General features: G+C 47.2%; 1 protein-coding gene across 3 annotated transcripts; it reads right to left on the bottom strand.

Annotated features, from left to right (window-relative positions):
- Positions 1-13,774: 13,774 nt before the first annotated feature.
- Positions 13,775-24,580, bottom strand: TENT5C (terminal nucleotidyltransferase 5C). 3 transcript variants are annotated; one of them, XM_019496175.2, is made up of 2 exons: positions 24,383-24,580; positions 13,775-20,248 (listed from the first exon to the last, which is right to left on the bottom strand). In XM_019496175.2, exon 2 carries the CDS (start codon positions 20,219-20,221, stop codon positions 19,049-19,051), a length of 1,173 nt encoding a protein of 390 aa, XP_019351720.1. In that variant the 5' UTR covers positions 20,222-20,248; positions 24,383-24,580; the 3' UTR covers positions 13,775-19,048. The 3 variants fall into 3 exon arrangements, with proteins under 3 accessions (XP_019351720.1, XP_019351719.1, XP_006269440.1); XM_019496174.2 differs by lacking the exon at positions 24,383-24,580 and adding an exon at positions 24,159-24,360; XM_006269378.4 differs by lacking the exon at positions 24,383-24,580 and adding an exon at positions 21,583-21,768.
- Between the last annotated feature and the right edge of the window lie 2,952 nt (positions 24,581-27,532).

Raw genomic sequence — 27,532 nt, forward strand, 5'->3', positions numbered from 1 at the left:
CATTCAGTTTAAGATCAAAGCAAAAACAAATATAGCTTGATTGTAATGTGCATTCATATGCTAATTATACATTTTGTATTAGAAAACAGCAACAATAATCAAAAAGTATTGTTTCATTAATACCATAATCATTAGAATTAAATGTACATCTCCCTCAGATTAATAAAACAAAATCAAGCCTTCTTGAGCATCTTGACAGTGCATCCAATACTTCACTGAAAGTTATTTACACACCTGAGTTAATGTTCAGGAATTAGCCTGGGTTTATAATTTTAGCTAGAGTTAAAAGTAGTCTGCAGGGCTGCGAAATAGGAGCTACATTACTAGGAGGAACTAGGACAGCAGAATTGCAGAGGAAAGAATAGCTTGATTAGTGGAACATTACTACAACAGAAAGCAGCAAGGGTCACCTGTGGAAAGAAAGTCACCTAACACCTGTGGAAAGAAAAGTTTTGAAGGAAGCAGGTATATTATAATGAGCCATTAAGTTAAGTTAATCCCTCACTACTGCCTGAATATAAATGCTGCTGCTAATTGCCAGACAGTTTGTTTTAAACTTTGGCTGGACTGGGGATCAAGTTTGGGGGGGGGCTGCCCCTGCCCTAGATCCACCTCTGTTCCCTCACCCCAATCCTAGACAGACCATTGGCAGAGTTTGTGCCAGGTCATCACCCAGCACTAAACAGGCCTTGGGAAGGGAGAGTAGCCACACTTCATGCTTGCTGTCAGATGCAGAAAGCCACAGTCTCCCATTGCCCCCATCTCCAAGGTTACCACCAACAGTCAGAGAGGACTATCTGGAAGAGTTCTCTCTGACTCAAGAGTTCCATGGGCCAGCCAAGAGCAAGGCACTCCTGGATTTGGTTCTGGCCAAAGAGGACAATCTAGTGAACAACCTGAGGACTGAAGGGAAGCTAGGTGACAGTAACCATGAGATGATCACTTTCTCCATCCACCTTAAGACAGGGAAATCAATCAGTAGGGTAGGAATCCTTGATTTTAAGAAAGCTGACTTTCTAGATTAGTCTACTGCGCAGTAAAGCATCTCATGTAATTGCACCCTGTAAGTCTCACTAGGACAGATGGAGTTATGCTTCAACTCCTTCCTCTCAGATAAATCAAGAAGGCTTGAGAGGGGCAGCTCTTCCTCTTGCACAAGGATCCTTGTTTGTGGTGTCTGCAGTTCATCCCCAACATCTCTCTTTAATAAGTTCCTTAGGTGAGACATAAAATGATAGGGTTGAAAAAGGCCTAAGTCTTCTGGTTTAAACCCCTGCATGAATGCTGCTTCTAAGTACTACATAGTTTGGTCTCCAGTGCCCCCAGTATAACCATGTACCATATAAAGCTGTGCATTAGCCTTCAGCCTCCCACCTTCAATCACCTGACTACTGCCCATGTGGGAGCAGTCAAGATGAGAACACATTAACCCCCCCTTAGTAAATGGTCTTGCGTATTGTAAGGATTCATTCAAAACTGAGAGAATTAGCACTCAGGGAGGGAGAAAAGAAAAAATATGTATTAAACATCTTCTCAATTATTTTAACTACACTTGTATTCAATATTTCTAATTCTCTTTCTTTGAGAGAGCTCATGGGATATGGACTTCTTGCCCTACAAACTCCACCCCTTTGAACTAGCTTTGCTGCCCAGCTTTGTGACCACTGCTCATTTTAATCTCAACAACTCTTAACCTTTACCTTTAAAAGGTGGGTTTAAAGGGTACGAGTGGCCAGAAGAGTTACTAGCTACTTCTAAAAAGCAGTTTTCAGAAAGAAAGCACTTTGTCATCTTCTTAAGTGCCATACTCCTCAGTCCTCTTTGCCAACATGTGAATACATCTCACTTCTCATAATCTACATGCACTTAACATAAAGGATAGGAATAGAGTAAGTTTCACTGATCTGGTCACAGCTGTGCACTACTGGGATCTGAGCAGCTGTGGCATCAAGAAACTTCTGTCCCCTTTTCTTTTGTTACTATACCCAGCCAGACTAAAATAGAATTTTGACACCTTGAAGTTGGATCACTTGAGTGCGCTATACCAAGGGCTAGCCCCTTAACCTACCTGAAAGGTACAGGTGAATCAGTACATGGAAGCCCACCTATTAAAGTGAGTAGTCTGACTTACTTTCTTTTGCTAGTATATAGGAGTAACTCAATAGCTATTCCTTTACTGTAGAGTAATTCATCTTATACAGCTCTATAGCTGTACTGCGTGGGATTGAGTCTTTAAAAGCATCTCATTACAGAAGTACTTTGGTCAAATGAGAGATCCACAAACACCCTACCTAAGATCTTCAGACTGTCAGGCATCTACACTTGTGCCTGAAGTTCACCAATGTACATATCCAAAGGCACTGCCCTCTTGACTACACTGAGTATCTAGGCAGCCATCTCCTACTGAAAGTCTCTTCATGATTCATGAGCTAGGCATCCTCACTTTCCATTCTCATGTGAGGGCTTTATCTGTATGTTTAACATACACCAGCGGCACTGAGATCAGCACACAGGGTACCTTCTACAGTCACTTTCATTCAATAAGATGGTGGGGGGGCAGTTTTGTATAATAGCCTACTGTCCTAGGGACAATACACCTGCCAAGAAAATGGAAGACCTGGGTCCTTGAACATCTTCAATCCAAAAGGGGTCCAAATCCACTGCTCTCACTTCCCAGATGAGAGCTTTAATGACTTGACTAAAGACTAGGTTAGGAGTTGAGGATGGAGAAGGGGTGGGGCAGGTCAGTCTCCACCCTCTTGTTGAAGCTGGCCAAGAAATTAAAGAACCATACCACGGTTGCCTCTTCCTCCTCCTCTTGAAGCCACCTATGGAAGACAAAATTGAGCCTGTTCCCTAACAGATTCCCTGCCATTGCAGTGGCCAGGGAACAGATGGCACCCTTATCTCTTCCAAGACAAATCGTAGGCCTAAATAATACAGCTGCCTTGTGGCTGTGGTACTACAGCAGGCAACACATGTTCTGGAGGACACTTTTGGAGAAATGGCTACCTGAAAACACAGGGGGCTACATGCTGGTGAGGAGGTCCCACCTACATTCTTATATGCCCATCACCTGTTCATGGAAGGAGAACATCAGTGCCTAAGATGAGGCAGGTGTTTCAACTTATCAAGTCCAGTCTTATGTCAGTGCTTAGTGCACAGAGGCTCTTAAGTCCAGGAGACAATAGGATTGCAAGTGTATATGCATGTACACTCTTCCCCTCTGGACTTTTCCATACTGACCGATTCAGGTGTCCCCCTGCTCAACATTGTGAATCACAATCCTGGATGCCCAAGTCGCTTTTAAAGGAGAGAAGATTTTGGTATCTCTCAGGTTTGTGAATTCCATTTCCAGAGCTAGGCACCTAACCCTCAAGTAAGGGAACACCTGGATTTTGAGGGGGAAGGGGGGGGGGGTCTCAACACGGTGGTTCTTCAGCTAAAGTCAAAAGCACTGCACAGTTTTACACAGAAGAGCAAGAACAAATTATCATCATCTCTTATAGTATACAATCTCTATGTGTAATTAATTATTACTATTGTATTTCATAGCCAATGGGGAATATTAGCCTTATCTAAACAGAATAGTTTTACTTGTAAATAATTTAAAAGGGCAATAGAAATCATTTGTCTCTGGCATTTTCTCAAGTTTAAAATTCTTTACTCTGCAAGTTTAATTTGTACAAAGGCCACTGCACAAACTCCGCTGCCCCTGTGCTTTAAACTCAAATAGACAAGAACAACAGGTAACTTCAGAAGGAATTTTGGGGGGGTGGGGAAGACATGGAAATAAGATGCTGCTTATGCTGGCCCAAAATGACCAATATGTGGCACATGTGTCACATACCCCACCCAGCCAGGGGCAGGAAGAAGAGTGGAGGAATCCAGCAGGGACTGACAGCAGAAGTCAGGCAGGAAGCAGACTGGAGCATTGGAGAAGAGGTAAGAAGCAGCCAGCAGAGGGACAAGCAGGAAGGAAAGCATGCTGGGGACAGACTCAAGTCAGGGAGGCAGACTCAGCAGAGATGTGAGCACACCAGGGACTAAGGCCCTTGGTAGATATTAAAATAATTGTATGATGGGAATCTCATCCCCAGTTTCAGCAACTACACATCTTGCCATGCCACACATGCATAGCAGGACATGCAATTGATTGAATTAAAGGACTGATCCCAATCACACCACTGGGTGTAACAAAGTTCCCATCCAGAAGGGCCCAGGGCCACTGAACTCCACTCCCCCAAGGGAGCTTAATAGTACCCCACACCCTTCCATGCAGCTGGGCATAGGCAAGCCTGACTGATTGGCTAGCAGCACACCAAACCCCAGCTGGGTACTCCAATGTAAGTCTCTCTACCCAGCACATGTCACTTTGGCTGGGGTAGGTGGTAGAACCAGAGCAGCAAGCAGTACTCTCCATTCAAACAGAGCTTTATCTTCCACAAAGGGGTTTCATAATATCAAGCCCCATTTCAGGGCAGCAGGACCACAGAACAGAGCAGCAAGCCCTTGGCAACAAGGAGCAATGGGCTCCTCTAGAGCGGGCCTTGTTCCCAGCCCAGCATTTATCACTGTTGGCTGACATAGGTCGTAGAGTCCCCAGCTGAGAAAACAGACTCGCCCAGGGCTAGGTAGTAATTCCCCTGGATTGTTTTGCCAGTGACTAAAACCATTAACAATTTTGGGCATCACTTAGTGTTTAATAGTCAAGGTTTTCTTTAAGGTTGTGTATTTGTCCCTCCCCATTAAAAACCATGTTATAGTGGAATGCTGCTTGTAAGTGGGGGAAAATTTGCTCACCTTTAGAAGGTCCAGTTAAAGTTGGTGGCACTCTCATACCTTGAACTTAGCTTGCAGCACACTTGCCAAAAAATTTGGCCACCAATATACTATACAGCCTGCCAAGGGATTTTATCTAGCTTGCAGCAGGTCCCTCAGCCCCACTTGGCCCAGGCACACAGTGGGGTTGGGGTGAAGTGGTAGCTGGATTCCACTTCCCAGCAGCACATGCTTCTTCCAGCTCCCACTAATAGTGTCATCACCATCAACCCCAGCTCCAGCCCTGCTGCCCAGACACCCCGTCCCATTTGTTCCGCAGCCACTGCTGGGGGCACCGGCTAGAGTGGGGTCCCAGAGACCAGCCCAGGATCTGTGAGGGCAGGGTGCACTCAGCTGGGTGGATGGGATGGGGTCATTGGCAAGTGGGTAGCAGCATCTGGGAGGAGGATGGACAGGTGGCCAGGGCTGTGATCTTAGGACAGTGACAACACAGGGCCCAGGGCAGAGCCATGATCCACAGCCCATACATCTCTGCAATGGGTACTGGTTCCACAGGCAGGGATGTGCCAGGAGCAGATTGTAGCTCTGCCCTAGGCCCCAGCCCCAAGCTGTCACCACGCTAAAATGCAGACCCCAGTCTTGGCCACCTGTCTTGCTTGTGGATACCACTTCCCATCCACCCAATCAAGCACACCCCACCTGCAGGAGTCCCAAGCCAGTCTCCATGGAGACCTCAGGGCCAGGATTGCCTAAGTAGAGCCACTCAGGGAATTTTGGTGAGCTGTTTTGGAGGGGGGAGGGGCAAAAGAGGTTCAGTTTGCTGACCCAGCCCACAGCAGCTCACCAAGACTTCCAAAGCAGCCTTCCAGCACAAATAAAATTGCTCACCCTTGACTTAAGAGCCCCTTTCAGCCACACCTCCAGACAGTTCTCATGCCAACAGATAGTAAAAATCTGGGCATTTAAGAAAGAAAAAAAAAAAAAAAAAAAAAAAAAAGTCAGTTTCTAGGTGAGAGATGCACCTTATAGACTAATTGAATCAGAAATGAGCTTTTGTAAGCCCAGATCATGAAAACTTATACATCTCCAATTTAGTCAGTCTAGAACAGGGGTGGGCAAATTATGGCCTATGGGCTGGATCCAGCCAGCCAACTGATTGGACACGATCCACAGGCAGGCACCTCCTAATTGATTGGATAAGGCCTGCAGCACTGTGCATAGAGGCCAAACTCCACACAGGGTAATCCACGCCGCAGCCACCGGGGTACTGCTCAGCTTCCCCCCTCCCAAGCACCTCCTTCTGCTGCACTGCTCTGGGTGGGGGGGGGGGGTAGCTGCATCAGGCAGCTCCTTCCATAGCGCATGGGACTTCACCTCCTAGCCACCTTCCTCATCACATGGGGTGGGTGGAGTGTGTGTGGCCACCTGCAGGCATCCAAGTGGATGGAAGGCAGCTGGGAACTGCAGTTGGAGCCCCGCCATGCTGTGGCTGGAGCTGTCCCGCACCCCAACCTGGAGCAGTGCAATAGGGGCAGGAGAAGGAGCCAATCAGCACCTGGACATCTACAGCCATACAAGGAACAGCCCCACTGGGAAGCTGCGCATCCTGGTCAGGGCCAGGGCTGGAGCTGGCAGGCGCAGGTGGAAGCAAAAGCACAGGCTGCCCTGGGCAGGAGCAGGAAGGATGTGGTAGAAGTAAGCACGTGGAAGCAAAGCCCAGGGCTGCCCCCACATGCAGAGCACCACAGGAGCAGCCGTGGGCCAGATAAGGGGGGGGCACAGATCACACCTGTGCCACCTAGGTGAGCTCTGCTGCACATTCCCTGTCCCCCCCCCCCATCCTTCCCACCACTGCTGGCCAGCTCCCAGGACCTAGCACACAGGCAGCCCCCCTCCGCCATATAAAAGAGTAAGACTTTGTTGTTATCTTTTTTTTTTTGAGTAGTGTATATAGAGGTGATTGCATAATAGTTGAAATAGGACAAAAACATTTTTTTGAAGTAATATTGTTATAGAAGATTTTTTAATATACAATTTGTTTCTTTCATCTATAAATTTGTCAAAATGATCTCTTCTGAAAGATTGTGTGGGCAGCCCTCAACAGCTCACCAAAACTCATTAAGTGGCCCTGCAGCCAAAATAGTTGCCCACCCTTGTCTACAAGGTCCAAATCCACCCTACTTTATGCCTGATTTTGGACTAATATGGCTAACTTGCTCCCTTTCATCTTGCCATAGTGCCAGAGGAACAAACAGATTAATACAGGGCAGTTTACTCCTCCCCCCTCCTGTCAAAGGAATCTGCTCATTGCCAGAGAACTGTCTTTCCCTTAGGCAGAGAACTTCCTGTCCTTTCGTTCCCTCCATAGCTAAACCAATCAACAAGCCTTCTATCATTCTTTCGTACAAAACTCTACCACATGCTAACAGAAGTAAGAGGGCTTGAGGGGATCATATTAGTGGCTCCCTAACCAGGACCAAACAAGCTGCACACACCCACAATAGATTCAGACAGTTGAACCCTTACCTCCCAAGTTCAGGCAACAGAAATCAGTATCATCCAAGACAGTGGTTCTCAACACTTTTTATACCAAGACCCATTTGTAAACATTGATGGGCAGTCCCAACCTCGTAAATAGTTTAAGTAGAAACTAGCCACCTGGCCCTGTCAGTGCCCATCCCTCCCAACCCACTGCCCTAGCCCCCCAGTATGTGGATGTATGGGGGAGACATGCACCCCCCACTGAAGCAGCCCCTTGCAGGATGGAACTCTGCCAGCCCACAAGTGAAGACTCACAGCTTCCCACATTTTTCCTCCTTCAAAGCATTGGTTCCCAACCTTGGGGCGCAACTCAAAATCAGGGTTGTGCAAACGGGGCCACCATGCACAAAGGGGGCAATGGCAGCTCCCCTACCCCTGTGCTACCACCACACTCCGCTCCCAGCATACCCTGCAGCGCCACATTGGGAGGTCCTGTGGTGTGGCCAAATTTAGAGAGTTGCAGGAAAAAAAAAAGTTGGGAATCACTGTTTTAAAGACTAACCAATTTTTAAAAGTTTGTTGATCCATTTTTAAAGTTTATTCACAACCCTTTCATAGGTCCCCAGCCCTCTGGAGCTTTGCAACAGGTACGAACCTCTTGCAGCCCCAGTAGAGCCTGTAGAGTTGCCAGCTCCTGCAGGCAATGCAGGCTCACATCTTTAGCTACCATCCCTGCTCTCCCTAAGGCCACTCATACGACTGAGGGCACAATCTGCCACCCCAATCCCTTAGTCCAGGAGGTCTGCTGCTTCCCAGGAGCCTGTATCTCGGACGTAGCCAAGAGGATCCCAAAAAACTTATCTGGCCCACCGATTACTACCGTATGCTCCTTATCCATGTGGGCACGAATGACACGGCTCAGAGCAATCCCATCCAGGTCATGAGGTGCTACCAGGCTTTGGGAGCAGGACTTAAGGGGTTGGGGGCAAATGTGGTGTTTTCCTCAATCCTTCTGGTTCCAGGCTATGGGCTGATTAGGGAGAGGAGGACTGAGGTCGTCAACTAGAGACTGTGGTGCTGGTGTCATCGTGAAGGCTTCAGCTTCCACCATCACAGTCCACTCTTTGGCGAGAGGCAGTGGTCTGCTGGGAAGAGACAGCCTCCACCTCACTCCACTAGGGAGGAGGCTCTTCTCAGCCAGACTGCTTGACCTACTCAACTGGGCTTTAAAACTAAGCCCGCCGGGGGATGGGTGGATTTCATAGACATTAGGGCTGGAAGGGACCTCGGAAGACTGAGTTCGGCCCCCTGCCCAAGGGGCAGGAAGTCAGCTGGGGGTCTTAGGATCCCAGCAAGATAAGCATCCAAATTTCTCTTGAAGGCGTTCAATGTAGGTGCTTGAACCACCTCTGGTAGCAGGCTATTCCAGAACTTGGGGGCTCAGACAGTGAAGAAGTTCTTCCTTACGCCCAGCCTGAAACGGTCTTGCAGGAGTTTATAACCATTCAACCTTGTCATTCCTTGGGGTGCTCTGGTGAACAATCGTTCCCCCAGATCCTGGTGAGCACCCCTGATAAAAAACTTAAAGGTGGCCACCAGATCACCCCTGAGCTTACGCTTTTCCAGGCTAAAGAGTCCCATAGCTCTCAGCCTGTTGTCGTAAGGTCTGTTTTCCTGACCTCTGATCATGCACATGGCTCTCCTCTGCACTCAAGCTTCTCCACATCCTTTTAGAATTGTGGAGCCCAAAACTGGACGCAGTACTCCAGCTGCGGCCTCACCAAGGCCAAGTACAATGGAAGAGTTACGTCCTGGGATTTGCTTGAGAAGCATCTATGGATGCAAGGCTGTGTTTTGCTCGCTTTACTAGCCGCAGCATCACATTGAAGGCTCATGTTCATCTTGCGGTCAATCATGACCCCCAAATCCCTTTCATCTGTAGTGCTAACCAGCGTAGCACTGCCAAGCCTATAAAAGCATGCTGCAGGTTTTTCCTCTCAAGGTGGAGAGCCTTGCATGTTTCGGTGTTAAACGCCATCAGGCTCTCAACCTCCCATTTCCTAAACCTGTTGTCAGCCTAGATCGCCCTCCTGTCCTCAGGTGTGGATGCTTTACCCCAGAGTTTGGTATCATCAGCAAACTTGGCCAGTCCACTTCTGACTGCAATGTCCACATCATTAATGAAGATGTTGAACAATGTAGGTCCAAGGACAGTCTTGGGAGACCCCACTGGTCACAGGGCACCACAACAATTTACTTCTGTCAATTACTACCCTCTGGGTCCGACCACAGAGCCAATTCCTCAGCCAGCGAATCGTGGTGGACCCGAGGCCGCAGTTGGCCATTTTTGCCAAGAGGCGATCATGAGATACCTGATCAAAGGCTTTTTTGAAGTCAAGATATAGGGCATCAATCTCCTATCCCTTGTCCAGGTGATAGGTCATCTGGTCATAAAAGGAAATGAGATTGGTCAAGCAAGACCTACGGGCAACAAACGCGTGCTGGCTATCCCTCAGGATGCTGCCATCGGTCAGTCTTTTAAGAATGGGCTCTTTAATCATCTTTTCTAAGACCTTCCCCGGGATAGAGGTCAGGCTGATGGGCCTGTAGTTAGCCAGATCCACTTTCCTCCCTTTCTTGAAGATGGGCACCACATTAGCCTTCTTCCAATCTTCAGGCACTTCACCAGAGCACCAGGAGTTCTTGAAGATCCATGCCAGGGGCTGGGCTATGATGCTAGCCAGCTCCTTGAGTACCCTGGGGTGTAGGCCATCAGGGCTGGCCAACATGAAAGTGTCCAGCCTCTCAAGGTGTTCCTTCATGAGGTCAGCATTGATGAAGGGTAAGGAATCTCCCTCACCCAGGCCTTCCCGCCCCATTATGGGCAGGGGCATCCCATGGGACTGGTGAAAAACCAACGGAAAGTACACATTTAGCAAGTCGGCTTTTTCCGGGACGTCAGTTATCAGTTGTCCCATCTGGTTTAGCATGGATCCAGTGTTGCCCTTGCTTTTCCTCTGGCTCCCCACGTATCTAAAAAAAGAACTTATTATCCTTGATACTTGTAGCTAGTTGGAGTTCAGTCGCAGCCTTGGCTTTCCTGGTTCTCTCCCTGCAGGTCTGAACCAGTGCACAGTATTCCTCCTTGGAGGTGGATCCAGACCTCCATCCTTTGTAGGTCTCTCTTTTTAGATGAGGGAAGTCCGCTAGTTCCCTGCAGAGCCAAGGGGGCTGCTGTGCCCTTTTGCTGCCTTTTCTCTGAGATGGGATAGACTTCGCTTGTGCGTCCAGGATCGCTCCCTTGAGGAGCAACCACTTGTCCTGAACTCCCCTTCCCTTTGGGTCATGTTCCCTTAGGGCCTCACTGATCAGCCTCCTGAGCTTGTCAAAGTCAGCTTTCCTGAAGTTGAGGACTTCTATATTGCTGACCGACTTGCCAGCTTTATGGCAGATGGTGAAGGTGATCAGCTCATGGTCATTGTCACCCAGCCTCCCTTTGATCATTAGGTTGCTGATTAGGTTGTCCCCCATTGCCAGTACCAGGATGAGCAGTGCTTTACCTCTTGTCAGCTCATAGACTTCTTGCATCAGAGCTCATCCACACGAGAGAAAGCTTAGCAACCGTTCAGATTTGGCTGAGCGCTCTCCCCATGAGATGTCTGGGTAGTTGAAGTCTCCTATGACAACCATGCATCCAGAGCATGCAGCCTCAGCCAATTCCCTGGCGAACTCCTAGTCAAGCTCTTGATCCTGGGCAGGAGGTCTGTAGTAGATTCTTACCATTGTGTTCCCTTTGCTATGTTCCCCATGGAGTTTAACCCAGAGGGTCTCCAGCCATCCACCCTGGGCACCAATGTCAGCTTGCGGGGATGCATAGCTTTCCTTGATGTAGAGAGCTACACCCCCACCTTTTTGTCCACTCGATCGGAGCAGCAGATTGCCCCCTCTGTCCTCCTTAGGATGGAGTCTCCCACGACAAACTTTGTGTTTTGTCTTGGGGAGAGCGGGGCTGGTAGCTACAGTAGTGCCCATGTTGCCTGCGGGAGCTGGCAACTCAGCAGGCTCTGCTAGGGCTGCAAGAGATTTGTACCCATTGCATAGCTCTAGCGGGGCAGGGGCCTTGGGGCCCTTGACCACCTTGGTCCATCCCCTTGGCTGGACAGAATGGGAGGTCCCCAGGTCCTCCCTTGTCCTGGAGGGAGACCATGGTCTATCCTTTGTCTCCCAGAGGAGAAGGGCCTGGCAGGAGGAGTCAACCTCCTGCTCACAGTCCCTGATGGCACGCAGTCTCTGGACGGTGGTGTGGAGCTCCTCCAGCTGGCACACCAGAGATCCCAAAAGGGAGCAGACACCACAAGGGAGGTGGCTATGCTCCTGGGCCCCAGAGCCTGAAAAAGCGATAGTCAGCCCCCACAGCAGAGAGCCAGGGGCTCCATCTGTGTGGAGCCCAGAACCATGGGCTCCGTCTGGGTAGAGGCCTCTGAGGAGCCGGGGGGGAGCGGGCGCAGACCCCAAGGGGACCCTCAGGGTGTGGCGCATGCCCATCCATGTCATGCCACTGGTGGGCTGGCTACAGCTGGGACTGGCTTCCCTAGGGTGGGGGTGCACAGGCAGGGCCTCAGGCCCTCCCACTCACTCTCCTGCATGAACTCTGTGCTAACTTACGCGCTGGGCAGACAAGCACACCTGTTTGTGCACCCTGTTCACACGACTCCCTAGGGAGCTTGGCAAAGTAGGGCCTGGTCCCCCCCCCCCCCCCCCCCCAAGACCCTCACTAGTCCACTCAGATGCCTCCTCCTACTGTCTGGAGTTAACTCCCTCCCACCACAGGCCCCGCTTACCTCTGGCTGTGCTGGGGGTCAGTGGGGTGCTTTCACCCATGTGTCTCTTGCCACTCCCAGAGCCTGGTTTTTTTTTTGGTTTGGCGGGCCCTTTTAAACTGCACGCATGGTTAACCACCAATGCAAAGCCCGCTGGGCAATTACTGCATAACCAGCAGGTTAGGGCACCCAAGGGAATCCACACCTACCTCAGCCCTGGAACAGTGTCCACCTGGGAGTGCAAGGAAGCCTAGGGCTTCCAATGGGACACTTATGTGTCTGTACATCAATGCCAGGAGCTTGGGGAACAAACAGGAGAACAGGTCCTCCTGCTAAGCAAGGAAGACTACAATCTCATAAGGATAATGGAGACCTGGTGGGACTCCACCTATGACTGGGCCACAGGTATAGATGGCTACACCTTGTACAGGAGAGATCACGTGGACAAGAGGGGTGGGGGTAGCTCTCCATGTCAAGGAAAGCTACACATCCCTGCAAATTGACATTAGCACCCAGGCAGGATGATGGCCATTAGCACCACGGCTGAACAAGACTTGGGGGTCATGACTGCCCACAAGATGAATATGAGCCACCAATGTGATGTCGCAGCTGGTAAAGCAAACAAAAGTCTGGCTTGCATCCATAGATGCTTCTCAAGCAAATCTCAGGATGTCATCTTCCCACTGTACTTGGCCTTGGTGAGGCCACAGCTGGAGTACCACATCCAATTCTGGGATCCACAATTCAAGGATGTTGAGAAGCTTTAGAGAGTCCAGAAGAGAGCCATGTGCATGATCAGAGGGCAAGAGAATAGGCCTTATAATGAGGGGCTGTGAGCCATGGGACTCTTCAGGCTGGAAAAGCACAGGCTCAGGGGTGACCTGGTGGCTGCCTATAAGTACGTAAGGGGGTGTGCATCAGGATCTGGGGGAATGTCTGTTCACCAGAGCACCCCAAGGGATAGCTAGGACCAATGGTCATAAACTACAGCCATTTTAGGCTGGACATAAGGAAAAACTTCTTTACTGTCTGAGCCCCCAAGGCCTGGAATAGATTCCCTCCAGAAGTGGTGCAGACATCTACTCTGGACTCATTCAAGGAACATTTGGATGCTTATCTTGCTGGGATTCTTTGACCCTAGCTGACTTCCTGCCCCTGGGGCAGGGGGCTGGACTTTAAAAATCATCAACAGTCCCTTCCAGCCCCAACATCTATGAAATATATTCTTGTGACCCACTTCTGGGTCACAACGCATGGGTTGAGAAAAGCTGATCCAAGAGACATCTCCCTAGCACTTCAACTGTGTCGAGGTACTGTCTCCTAGAAAGACATCCTTCTCTTTTACTCTAGATGTAGAGAGAAGGGAGGTGAATGAAAGAAGTTTGCCACAGCTACCCTAGACTCTACTCTGCCCAAATTCCAATATTCAAGTTAAAGCAAGTACACACTTCTCCCCTGCAGGGAAGTAAGACATTTTGTGCACAATAGCTGCCAGACACAAAAGCAGACAGTGACTTTAGATTACTCAGCATTAACTTTACTCTCAACTTGAGTAACATAGTATTCCCCATCACTTCTGGGGGGGAGGGAAAAAAAAAAAAAAAAAAAAAAAAAAATCACTAGCTTAGACTTATAATGGGGATTCTGACTATACCAAATACAAGGGAAAAAACAAAACAAGACTCACAATGGAAACATGTCTTTAGAGTTTATTTTTTTTTAATTTGTCCAAGTCATTAAGGTATACTTTCCCCTCCCAGCTTTTTAACACAACCAGATTAATCCGTTTTGATACCACAGTGCATTGTATTAGGCAAGTTACCATAACAACTCCTACAAACATAGGCCCTCTCTCACTGTTTGGGTTTGTTATATGCACATTCGAAAACAGCCAATGGCCAGTTAAGTCTGCCAGCATTATTGGGATGGGGGGAGGACAGCAAAAGCCACTCAAGTTTTCTAGAAAACGGTTTGCTATTAACAACAAAATAGGGAAAAATTATTTCCACACCTTTCCTCAGCAAGGAGTATAGCTTTCATCAAATAATGAAAAGGAAAAAAGAGCCAACCACGGCCACAACTCATTTTAAATGGCTTATTAGCGAGTGACTTTTTCACCTGCAATTTATATGAAGTACAAATAAGTGCTGCGACTTTCTACCTTCCCTAGATACAGCCCAGCTTTGCATGTTAAGAGCCCTTAGTCTAAGAGAAATCTGCTACTTAATGCATTTTGACTACTGAGAAGTGCTGGTTAAGACTTTGGCTGTTTAAAAACCATTAATACTCCCAAACACTGCCAAAACTGAAAGCATTTCCATCTGCTTTGTACCATGAATTGGCTTCTTGTTACCCTACACAAGGAAGAGCAGTACTGCCTAGTACATGCTCCATTAGGAGATGGGTGTTATCCCAAGCAAGTGGATAGGCTGAAGTTATGAATTAGACTAAACTTAAAAAGGCAAATTAAGACTATGAGCCCAAGAAGCTCCTTTCCAAAGGAAAACTGTGGCCCACATGAGGCAATCAGAAGTTATTACAGCAGGTATTCAACAGGCAAGCAAAATACACTTCCCCATGAAGTCTGGGAAGCAGGTATCTACCAAGTACTAGTCTCCAGCAACAGGTTTCTTCTCTATTAATGAGCAAACAAGTAATTTCCATTAAATTTTCATCCTCTAGGAGGTTAAAGTTTAAGCATGTAGACCATTTGTCAAGTTAGGTAAGCCAGCATTTGAACACTAGAAGAGATAGAGAATATGGGAATAGAACTTGGTTAAGTCACCACCTGCTCCCCTCATTACAAGGCTGGAGGCTCAAGAATACCAATAGCATGAACTCAGAAATGTATTATTATTCTCTCCCCAAGTTAGGGTTAGCTAAAATGCTACTGCCCCAAACAGAAGTTTGCATTTGGCATACCTACCCTCTTGAAATGGAGACTTTCAAAAACCAAAGCAACTAGGCTGAAACCCAGTTTCTGTGCTCAGAACGGTCAGGTCACTAACAGTAACCTTATTTAGTCTAAGATTGGGGGGGGGGGGGGGGGGGAGGGGGCAGAAACACTTGCCAGTGCTGTTCTTAAGAGATGGAAGCAAATCAAACTTTTAGTCTTCAATGAGGCCTTGCCTAACAGACATTTCAATGAAATACTACCCTGCAGTCCAAAACTGGTTGGTGACAGATATCCATATTCCCAATTTTTTGAAAGCTTGTACTCCTTTAACTTCTAACACCCAGCAATAAAAGTGAAGGCAGTTCAGGCTCTTAGTCTACCTTCAACTTCCATTTCATAGTCATGCAATGGACCCACAAAGCCTTTTTGCAGAGGCACCATTAATGCAAATAAATAAGTGTTAATGGAATGAGCTACTTCAGTTTAGATTAGTGCTGCAACTTAAAACTATTCCTAGTACTCACTCTCCTGTTACTTAGTGCTAAAGAGGAAGTACAACAAGCTAATTTGGACATATATGATAAGCCACAGACACCTGAAATACTGAGCTGCCAAGAATACTTCTGAAAGAGAGAAGAATTAGACTACTGGCAGCACTATTATGCAAGGCAGCTTAGGAGTGTGTGCCAGAGTTGGAGTCCTAAGCCAGGACTAGTATGGAAGACATAACACAGAAGAGAAGTAAAGGGGGGGGGGGGGGGGGGGGGGGGAAAGGGGTTGCTAAAACATGATTAATGCCAATCCAATAGGCAATATCCAAACACATTGAGTACAAGCGATCAGCTTGGTAGAAAGTTAGATATTGCTTTAGGAGCTTAAAAACTTAAGCATCCAGACTTAAAAGCATCTCAAAGTAAAGGGTTAAAAGTATTGTCTAACAGTAAAGTGTCTGTAAGCTTAAGGAGACCACCATCAAGAAGCTATGCAGCAAGAGAAGGCATTCAGTATGAAGCTTCTCCGAAACTCACAATCCAGTTACTACTTCAGCGCTCCAAAGAATCATGCAACTACAGAGAGGAACAGGAATCCAACAGCCTTCTCCCTTTCCTGCCCCACACCCTTTTATTCCAACTTCATGATAGATGCACTGACCTGATCTGTGGTAGCTGCAGGATAGACTAAAGATTTAGGATTCGAGTTTTTTCATACATCTCAGGACTCAAACGCTCTAGCAAAAGCTACAACTTCAAGCATTTGGCCACTTCATTCAGGTGCCTAGTAAATGGAAGGAGTCTTAAGGTCTAACTATTGCATCCCTCCAAACTACTTGATATAGGTATGAAGCTCCAGCAGGTGTTAAATGGTTGAAACTCTAAAGAAAACATTTCGATGCCTATTGTTGTAAAGCTAATAAGCCATTTGAAAGACAGACAGTTAATGTTATTTTTGTCTGAGCCCTTTTCTTCCCTTGGTACTAGACTTGAGTGTTAGCAACATTACAGTACCCAATATTGCTCGAATTCGGGTTCTCTCTGTGCATCAGTTTGGAGTCACTTCTTTTGCCCAGGTATGAAGTTTGTCTATCAGGATTGTCAAAACTGATCTGTCTTAAGTTTATAAAGGAAGTCAGCAAATTTTCAAATTAAGTCACTTTTGTTTCTTAACAGAAAGAAAATCCTGATCTAGAAAATAAATCAAGCACAAGTTAAAAGCTTCAGAAGGAGGCTACTCAGTTTCTATGTACAACATATTCAGGTACTATGTGCCATTGTTAGGTGCTTTCAAAAGGAAGAAGCTAGATGTTTGGTACACATTTTTGCAAGTCAAACCACTTAGAGTAGAACCTGAGTTGAAACATCCTTTGCCATGATTTTTCTCCCTAGTATGCACTTATGCCTAGTCATCTGTAGACTAAATCTCAGCCATAAAAGTCCAATTTAGAACCAAGTCTCACATTTTAGACAATCCAAAGTTACCTTACTGAGTCTATAAGGAAGTCCAAAAGCTTTCAGTATATTAAGAAGTTTTTGGTCTGGTCATGGATGGGGCATTAAAGGAATTTTATTCTAGCATGCCTTGTAATTGCAACTGAGAAGGCCTTCTATGCCCCCACCCCCTATTAAACTTTTACTTGAAAATCTGAATTTATCCATCTTTACTGTATCCTGCAAGGAACCCAAAATCCTTTGTTCAATATTTGCTATTACAACACCACAAGGCTCAAAGGAGCAGGACACAGCTGTAACTGCAAGTTATAGATAGCTGAAAAGTTGTATAAAACTATAGAAGGATTAGCAGATAGCTTTGGACAGTACTTCAGTAAGTGCTAAAGTCTTACCCTTCCTGTGAAGAGGTGGCCCAATATTTCCAGTCTCTACTAAACTCCATTTGAATTATTGTATTTTACTAAATTAAAATAGATCATATATGCCATTGCACCAGTAAGCTTCAGACCTCACTATCCAGCCCCCTATATAATTAGGGTGTTGTTGCCCTGACTAAGGTGCAGGAGGTTAAAGGGAAAAAAAAAAAAAAGGCAAGTTAGTATTTACCACATGAAATTCATCAAGGATCAGGTGTAAACCTTGCCTTCATGAAATGTACTATTATCTCTCCAGACATTGTAGCTCTCTTCTTTGGAGACATGGGTCTGGAGGTAGGTTTCTCTCTTTGTGTTGAGCCCTGTCTTAGGGGTCTACCACTTAGATTATTTTCAAGAGGCAGCAAAGACAGAGAAAGAAATGGAGTACATCTTGGGATTGGGGGGAAACAAAAACAAAAAAGCTACACACCCATCATCTTGTGCTGTGAATATGCCCAAGTGCTATTGTCAATTAAGTTAAAAAAAGATTCAGTTTAAGACAGGAAACAAGCATGAGATTAAGTGATAAATGAAGGGGACCTTCAAATCCTTCTTGAAGTTGTACAGGAGTATAGCCATTTGTAAGAGTCACTGTGGTGAATATTCATGGACTGTGATAAGACTGTAAGACTCAATACCCAGAAGTCTTACAAATCTGACAAACCCAGAAATCTTCACCCTATAACTAGAGATGAAGTAAACACCATGTGCCTTAAGAGACTTGTGAGGAGAAAGAATAATAAGATTAATTTTAGGACAGAGCTGTGCCAGTCTCAAAGGGGGGGGGAGAGAAACAAAACAAAACAAAAACACTAAACAACCCCCCCCCCACAAAAACATTGCCCCAAGCAGTTTCAGTACTTAGTTTCGTTTTGTTTTTTAAAGTCCCCCCCCCGCCAAAGGACTCCAGTCTTGAATATATTTCACTGTGTGTTCTAGGACTGTTTTTCTTTTGACTGCAAGAAGCTACCTTCCAAATCTGTGCGCTCAAGACTGGTATCTAGCTAGCTCAAACTTCAGGGAGATTTGTTAGTCTAACCTTAACTTAAGAAAGCAATCTGTTGCTCCTCTAGATGAGCCACACTGCTCGATTGGTTCCTGAAAACCATTCATGATCAAGGCCCTCAGTGAAAGAAAGTTATGTCCATACATAGGCTAGTTCTATATGGCTAAAGAGTACATGCAGTTCATGCACTGCATGAACTACTAAAAGACAGCTCACCTAAGTACAGTTGTATGGAAAGATTACAAGAATTTAGATGGAAGGAGTAGGGACTGTGACCTGATGAAACAAGGGGATCAAGCAGTCAAGTGATTTCTGCTGCTGTTCCAAGCTCAGATAGTTCTGTATATTAAACTTTGCTGTTTCCTCTCCATAACTAGCCAGCTGTTACTTGGTCTTCTATATACAACATTTGGATACAAGTCTGCCATAGTTTTCACAACTAGTAATTAATTCTCCAATTTGAGGGCACAGGCCCCTCCCACAATTGAAAGAGACAGTAAGACTTCTTGCAGCATTTGTGCAGGGAGTACTGAAAAACTTTGCAAACTGTTTGGTAGTAGTGTCATGCTGCCTTCAAGGAAATAAGAAATCAAAACCACACATTCCCAACAGATAGCCCCCTAAGCCAATTGGTAGTTCCCACTACCCATACAATTTCTTGCCTTTCAGAAACTTCCATTAAGAAATACTTGAGTTAGAAATCAGTTACAAGGTAGCCAGGTAGGGTAAGACTGACTATAGGAAATAGGAGAGTTTGCAATATGGTAGTTGCTGAAGTTTGCATTACTGACATAAGGTGCTGGTTGGTAGTAACAGGTAACATTAGTGGCACTAGGAATGATGTTCTGTTCTGCCAGTACTTTGAGTGCCAGCAGAGAGATCAGGTTCAGAGTCTGCCTTCGCTCGTGCCCCATGAGGCATACAGTGCTCTCATTCACCACCTGCCGCAGGGTCATGAGGTAGTCATATTTGCTCCTCTCTTCTCTGGAAAAATGGTTCTGAAGATACGTCTCTAACTTGCGCTGCTGGTCCAGGATGTCTGGAAAGTCTATGAAGAAGCGTGAACACATGTAGCGCTCTAGCATTTTGATCTCCTCCTGGTCCATGGGCCTGAAGTCTCTTACCAGGAGATTGCTATACTTCAGGAGTCCACCACCTCGGATCTCCTCTGGATTCTTGGTAGCAATCAGTTTGTTCTGGAGGTGATCAAAGGCTGCCTCAAAGTCTCCATACATGCTTTCCCCAATCACAGTTGGGTGGAAGCCTTCCGACATGGGATTTTCAGAATAGTCATAGTAAAAAAGCAAGGAGTCCAATATGATTTGGAAAGAGTCCACACTGAACTCAAACTGTCGACGTATGCAGTCAACAAACTTCAGTTCCACATTCCTGCCATGTCTGTTAGAAAGCGATATGAGGCTCCAGCGATCAGACTCCGTACACACTTTCACCAGTTTCTGGATGTAGGCTTCTTTCAGAGTCACTGGACTGATCTTGAGCTTGCTCACACCTTCTGGCAAGAAGTTCAAGAGAGATCGTAAGACAACATCTCTGACTAGCTGAAATTCAGCCTCACTTGGAAGAGACACTTGAAAAATAAGGTCCAGGTCCTTGCAACCTAGCCCATTATCCTTGACTAGAACATGACCAGCTGCAGAACCATTCAGCCGGACATCATGCACTTGGATACCAATCTTAACCAGACTATTGCGGACAGTTTGAACAATGTCCTTCAGGGTTATCTTCAGGGTTGGGAAGCTGCCCCGGCCATGGATTGGAACAACTTCTGTCAGAACCTCATGCAAACGGCTGACCTGCTCCCAGCTCAGTATACTACACGACATGCAGTCTGTATTACTTCCTTGGCCTGCCATTTTAGGGTTTGCTTTTCTCCAGAGAGACTGGGGAGGGGAGAGAGGAAGGAAAAAAAAAAAACCATTTCAAAATTAGGCCACATATAAAAACAAGAGGAAACAGGATATACATGTAGGAAATTTAGGGGTCCTCCCCACCATCAAAGTCTAAATTCAATACATTTATTTACATCCCACTAGTTAAAGAAAAATAAATAAATAAAATAAATCGGGAAGCCTTTCCTCTAAGAGGATATTTGGTCTATCTTGGTATAGAGGCACCAAATACTTTCTTGCTCAGTCTTGCTGATCAAGGCAGATTATTTAGTATAGCAGGCCTGCTGCAGTCCTATAGGTAGGGACCTACCAAATTCAAGGGGGCTGCCCCTGATTTCACAGGCAGAAGAATATGGGGCCTGGCAGCTATTTTGCAGGCAGAGCACAGCACCTCCCCCCATGCCTCTGATTGGCTGAGGGACCCTTGTGACCCCCCCCCCCCCCAATGCTATTCATCATGCAGCCATGCCCCTTGCTACCAATTGGTGGCAAGGGGCAGAACCACATGACCTCCTCCCTTCCCTGCCCAGCAGATTGCAGCAGTGCCCTAAAGACTGCTGGCTCCCTCTGAGCAGCCAGCTTTTTATTTTCCTTCAATTTTCTTTTTTTTCCCCCCCGCCGATTTTGCAGGCAATACCAGATTTCACAAAAGTCACAATTTCAGTAGGTCCCTACCTATAGGATGCCAATTCAGAAGGCAAGTCCTGGAGGAAAGACTATAAACATTGGCTCAGAGCAAACACCCTAAAAAGGGATTGAATTTCAGAAGTACTGAAACATGTATAGTGCCAGCTGAAATCAATGGGACTCTAAGTGACCACCATTTTTAAAACTATAGTTTTATATCAGATTCATCAACTGACATGATACTGAAAAAAAAAAAAAAAATACATATCACCGCTACTGTAACTGCATATTCCCAGACCTTAAAGAACTCCAACCCCCTGAAAAATTTAAATCCCTCTTTGACAATGCCTCCAGATGTCTCTCTTTTCGTGATGGCTTGCTCGCCCTGCAGGTCAGTCGCACTCACTAGTTAAGCATTGAGTTCTTTCTACTCTTCTGAAAATTTTAAAGCACTTCAGTACCATGAATATAGTTGCTTCTTGGATCATGTGAGAAAAAGTTTAAAGCTACTCCATACTCACCCTAATCTCTTGGAAAGGAATCAGTTATGATTGTATAATCTAATGCTACCCTCTTTCAAATATTTAAGTTTGCCCTGGCTTTTTACTTACTTGCAGAAGAAAAACTGCCAAAGCTTGTTAAAGAGCTAGCCCAATCTTAAGTCAGACTAAAGGTGAAAAAAGTAGTGTTACACAAACCTCAGTATATTAACATAGGAAGTCCAATATACTGCTTAGACCAGCGATTCTCAACCACGGAACCTTGGGGTGTGTTAAGATCCTTCCGAGGGTGCTGCAAGGTGCTACACAAGTGTTAGCACTGTTAGGTTTACAAACATAATACACAAGATAAACACAGATTTCAAATAGAAATCCATAGTCCATCTTTGTAACCAAAAAACTGTTATATTATTTTTCGGTAGGCAAAAGGGTGAAAGCTACAAGTTTGCACTTTCCAAAGGGTGCCTTGACTCTAAAACGGTTGAGACACATAGATTGGGACCTTCTGGAGTCTCTTAATCTTGTGTTAAAGTTCAGCTGATGGTAACCAGTGTAAGGTCAATTAGAATTAGAGATCCCTGGAGAACATTTAAAACATGCAGATGTATGGGGGGGATTGGGGGAGGGGGAGCAAGAGAATGGGTATCCTAAACTAGTACTGCAACAAGGCTCTTTCTACCGTAAATTGAGAAGCTAGTCCCAAGCCTGTTTACTTGCTGTGTCAGAGTACTGCACCAGGATGCCCTTGCCATTGCAGAGAAGTTTTAGCACCATCTTGCTTATAGAGAATGTTTTTCAGAGTCCCTTAATCTTGTACCATTTTGACAAACAACCACTGTTGCATCAATACAATAGGTGGAGTGCCACATCTGTGTCTCACTGAAGGAAATCAGGTTTTAGATCAGGGGTTAATGAGTTAATTTAGCTTAATGAGTTTTGGTGATCTGTTGAGGGCCACAAAGGTAGCCCTGCCACTTGACAGATACCCCACCCCCTGGTCACCGTCTTGGGACTGGAAGTCCTACCACTAACCCCAAACTTTGCCACCAGAAGTCCCTCCCTTTGCCCCCCAAAGTACTCCTTTAGGGGAGGGAGGGGATCATCGTGGAACCAGAAAAAAACCCAACCAAATTGTATACTAAAAATCAAAACATCTACTATAACATATTTTAATTTTATTTAAAAAAAAAAAAAGTTTGACCCGATTTATGTTTGTGTAGTATATATGAGGTGATTGCATAATAGCTCAAAATAAGAGTCTTACTCTTGTATATCATATGCGAGGGGAATGGTTGGGGGAGTGTATGTGTGCACACATGTGGTGCAGTGTAGGGAGTGGGGGAGAAAGCATGGGGGAGGGTATGGGGGGGGGGTGCAGCCCAGTTCCATCATGCAGGGCTCTCCCCATGAGTCAGGTGCAGCTCTCAGGACTTGGTCAGAGCCACCATGCGATGGAGTCAGTGGCTTGGCCTACTCCCAGCTGCAGCTCCTAGGACTCAGCTGGGAACAGGGTGGAGCCTGCCTGGCTCCATTGCACAGGGCTCCCCACCACTCCCAGAGGAGTCCAGAGAGCTGTACATGGTGGCAGGGAGTGGGGAAGGCCACTATAGAGCTCTCCCCAGCAGTGCACAGGTCCCATGAGCTGCATGTGAGCCATGGGGAGCCCTGTGCAATGGAACCAGGCCAACCCCACATTCCCACAGACCCAGGCTCTGCATTTCCATCACCCTGTGCAGTGCAGGCCCCACACTCTGGACTCCTGCCAGCCCTGGCCCAATGCCCTGGATTCCCACCCAGCTGCCCCTCCTACCCACCATCTCTTCCCTACCTGCTGCCCAGAGCACTGCAGCAGCAACAGGAGGAGCTGCTGGTGTCCAGGGGAGCCAAGCAGTTCTTCAGGCAGCTGCAGCAGCAGCAGCCTTGCCTGGAAGCTGTGAGCACTGGCTGGTGCCAAGGGCCTGCTACCTGCAAAGGCAGAATCACAGCACACTGCTCCAGCACAGCAGGGGGAAGCCACAGGCTAGGCAGATGCAGTTAATTGGTGGGCACCCACCTGTGAGCTGGATGAAGTTACCCAGCATGCTAGATCTGACCTGTGGGCCATATTTTGTCACCTCTGTTCTAGGGTTGTCAGCTACTTCTGCAAGAAAGGGATGATGGCACTGCAGTGTCTGTCACTTTCTCCAGAGGGAGTTTTAGACCTACAGAAGGTACTCTGTGCCAAACTTAAAGCTAGGCATGGAGATTTATCCAAGTCCTCCGAAAGCAAGCTCTCCAAATGACTACGTGAAGAACAGACCCATCACAAAGGCACCACCACCTGCAACTTCAGCTAGCAGGTATCTAATAGGTTTGGCACAGGCCTATTTGTTACTTTCAAGGGATCGTGGGCCAGTGCCCTCCAAGAAACACTATAAGCCTCCCTTAAAAAAACGGAGGCCACTGAGAAAGTAACAACTAATTTCTTGGGACAAAAGAAAAAGAAAACAGGGAAGGGAGCAAGGTTCACAATAAGGGATCTGCAGGAGGCACAGAGCAGAGCACACTGACCCTTGACCAAGTCCAAGGATGCAGCCGACACTGCTCAGAGAAGCTCAACCCAGAGGCATGAGGAAGCGAGGAGGAGGCAACCCAGGCGCTCAGGGCACGGGCTTTCCTAGTCGCGCAGCTCCTGGAAAGGCCTGCCCCGCCGTCAGCCCGCGTTGCGCTCTGCTTCCCGGCTCTCGGCCCAGGCCCCACGGAGGCGGCTACAAGCGGCCGAGACCCGCGCTCACCTTCCCCATGACGCCGCCCCAGAGGCCGAGCGGCACGACGGGCCCCGGGGGCGCCTCCTGCTCGGCTTCATGCCGCCGCCGGGCCGGGCGCTCTGCAGCGCCGCGCACTCGAGGCGCCGGCGACAGGTCCGGGGAGAAGGTGGCACAGCCTCCCGGCCGAACCGGACACCGCAGGCTGAGCCCGAGCCACCCCTACACTACGGCGCCCGCGGCCCGCCACTCACCTCAACTCCGCTCAGTCTACAACACCGCACCCGCCTGCCGCCTCGGCCGCCCCTTTGTAGTTGTTCCCGGCCCCGCCCCCTCGCCGCTGAGCGCAGTGGGGCCGCCCCGTGCAGGGTGATCTAGCAGGTGCGGAGCGAAGAGCCAGGGCACCCGGGGGTACCCGCAAAGGCCCTTGCCCGCACCCAGAGGCAGCCCTGCTGGGGGGGACGGGCCTGCGCTAGAGGGGAGGGAGCAGCGGTGCAGTGCGGGGGCAGAGGGAGACTCCCACTTGCTTTGGAGACTCGCAGAAGCCCCTGGCAGCTAGGGCACTGGTGGCATCTCCTGCACCCCCTTTTCCCCCCTCTTAGATCCAGCCATGGGTGTGGGCTCCATGGCTGTTAGTGACATCTTGCAGCACATAGGCAGGAGCCACAGTAGTACACCCTGACACTAAACTCATTGAGAAGGAGTGCAGGTCCCTTGGAGACCCCAGAGCTCTTCAAGACCCAGGGAAATCTGGCCAGGAGGAGGCAGGAGAGAGAACCCACAGCAACAGCCTGAAAAGGAAGCTCACCTGTGTAGTACCTGCTTCCTCTTCTTCTTTGTCTTCTTTTTCTTTACTTTCTTCATGGAGTCCAACACTTGTCCTTCCCACCTTCTACTTCTCTCCATCCATCCACCCACCAGGCCTCATCTCCTCAAGATGCTAGCTGAACTCTTGCAGGCAGGGAACAAAGGACCTGTCTTTTGAAACGGCAGGCTTATTTTAACCATGTGTGCTGGCAGGCATAGGCACAGAAGAGGAGCAAAAATCCTACGAGCAACCAAGGTGGGCAAGGTTATTTGGGTAGATGTGATATCTTTTATTAGACCAACTGAGTACTTGGAAAAAAGTTCTTAGCAAGTCACTCTTCCTCTGGCATAGGAAGTCTTTGCTGTTCTGAGACTCCAAGGAATGAGATAAGCTAAAAGTGCAGAGGGATGTCAGTGAAAACATAAATAGTTAGAGATAAGCAGAAAAGGAAAAGCAGGGAGGGGGAAGAGAATAGGGGGGAAAGTCATAGGGTGACAACAGATAAAATACAAGGTGAAGAAGAGGCAGTCTGTGAAAAAGGGAATAGTTGGAGATGAGGAAAGCAGGAATGGGGAAAGCTAAAAGCGTGACAGGATGTCAGTGAAAATCTAAAAGGATAGAAGTAGGAAAACAAAAGGTAAAGCAGGGAAGGGAGGGGGAAGAAAATGGAGGGGAAGAAAATGGAGGGGAAGGCCAAATGGAAAACACTACAGAGGTAATAATACAAGGTAAAAAAGAGGCTAGCAACAAAAAGGAAAAGGTAGGGAACTGGAAGAAAAAGGGCAGAGAAGTTGAGGAGGGGAGGAGAGAAAAGTGGGGGGGAGGGAAAGGAATGTGAGAGGTCAGGTCAGGTAGGTACCATGTGACTCAGATGTCAGGCAGGTTATAATGTGTCATAAATCCAATGTCTATATTGAGTCCCTGATTTTTAGTATCCAGTAGATTGATGAAGTGAAGTTCATAGGCTCATCTATGAAAGGTGTGTTGTAATTTACCTTTGAGGATTACAACTGGGAGAGGGAATGATTGTCCTGTGAGAAATGTGTCCCCACAGGTAGTTGGGTATTCTTGTCTTTGATATATTTCCAGTGTGCATTCATTCCGGTGCATAGTTGTTGTTTAGCTTCTCCTACATATTTTCCATCAGGGTGTTTGATGCACTAGATGAGATATATAACATTTCTGGAGGTGCAGGTGTAGGATTTAGGAATGGTGATGGTTCTGTTGTGGGGTACAGTGATAGTTGGGGTGGTGGAGATGTGTTGGTAGGTTTTTCATTTCTTGTCCTGGCATGTTCTGGATCCATTCGGTGTCAGTTTGCTTCTGGTGATGATGAGCTTAATAAGGTTCGGTGCTTGTTTAAAGGCTAGGATGGGTGGTTCTGGAAAGATCTCTTTAAGAATAAAATAAGCAACCAAAACAATAAAATAAGCAACCAAAACACCCAAATCCATGTTTTTGGCAGGGCCAGCAGATACTGATTTTTTTGCTAGAAATTCTGTTACAAACGGAAAAATAAACCATGGCCAATACATTACCTTTCCAATAAAACTAAATTTTAAATAATCCTTGCAAGCCTTCCAGTAACTGATCATTTGGATGATTATGTTTTTGTGTGAAAAAGCCCTGTTCAGGTTTCCCTTGCTTTATGCTGTACATGAGTTCCTGGAAAATGGTGCAGAACTCGAACTTACATAAAGGGAACCCACTTTACAATGTAACAAATAGGGATACGGTCCAAGACCTCGACTGTACTGACCCCCAGACCCATTTTTACCACTTTTACAAGACAATTCACCAACAGCAGACAGTACATATAAGCACAGGGCACTATCATAATGGGGATGACAACTAGAGAAACGCATGTCACAGACGAAGAGCATGGAGCACAGATCCACATAGGAGATTACATTTTGGTGCGTGTCACTCCAGCAATGCACCGCACAAAGCAGCTGACTGCAGGCTTCCACCACACTGATCACATGAGTGAATTTACCTCGCATATAATGAATTTTTGGTATAAAAAGGGTCATTGCATAAGAGTGAATCCACATGTACAGAACCTGCATAAAGCGAGGGAAACCTGTATATTTAGAATGCAAGCCATGGCTATCCAAGTTCTGAGTGACTGGAGGCCACAGCTCCATCCCCCCCAGTCATATATCATGGGTCATGCCCCCTTAGGTTTTATATTGCATGAGCTGCATGCCACACTGCATATCCACCCGGACCCCAAGCACCACATGGCATGCAGCCCACAAATACATGGCACAAGGTTCTCGGCTGCACCATGCATCTGATGTATAGACATGCTGCATCACACTGACTCACTGTGCTAGCAGATACGACATACGTGCAGTCCTGCCATGTGGCCCATGCCTGTCAAGCAGTGAGCGACCCCCTCTGCACTGCACCAGTGCAAATGCTGAGTAGGATCCCTGAGTCTCTCCAGGGCCTCTGGCCATGGGCTCCTTTCCTGCTCCATCTCCAGGGGTGGGGTTAGGCAGCAGAAGCTAAAGGAGGGAGATAGGAAGCCTGGGGACCCTGGTGGCAACAGCAAAAGAGCAAAGAGAGGGGCAGTGCCCAGACCAAGAGC

Source organism: Alligator mississippiensis, chromosome 1 (genome assembly GCF_030867095.1).
Source record: "Alligator mississippiensis isolate rAllMis1 chromosome 1, rAllMis1, whole genome shotgun sequence".
Taxonomy (NCBI): Eukaryota; Metazoa; Chordata; order Crocodylia; family Alligatoridae; genus Alligator; species Alligator mississippiensis.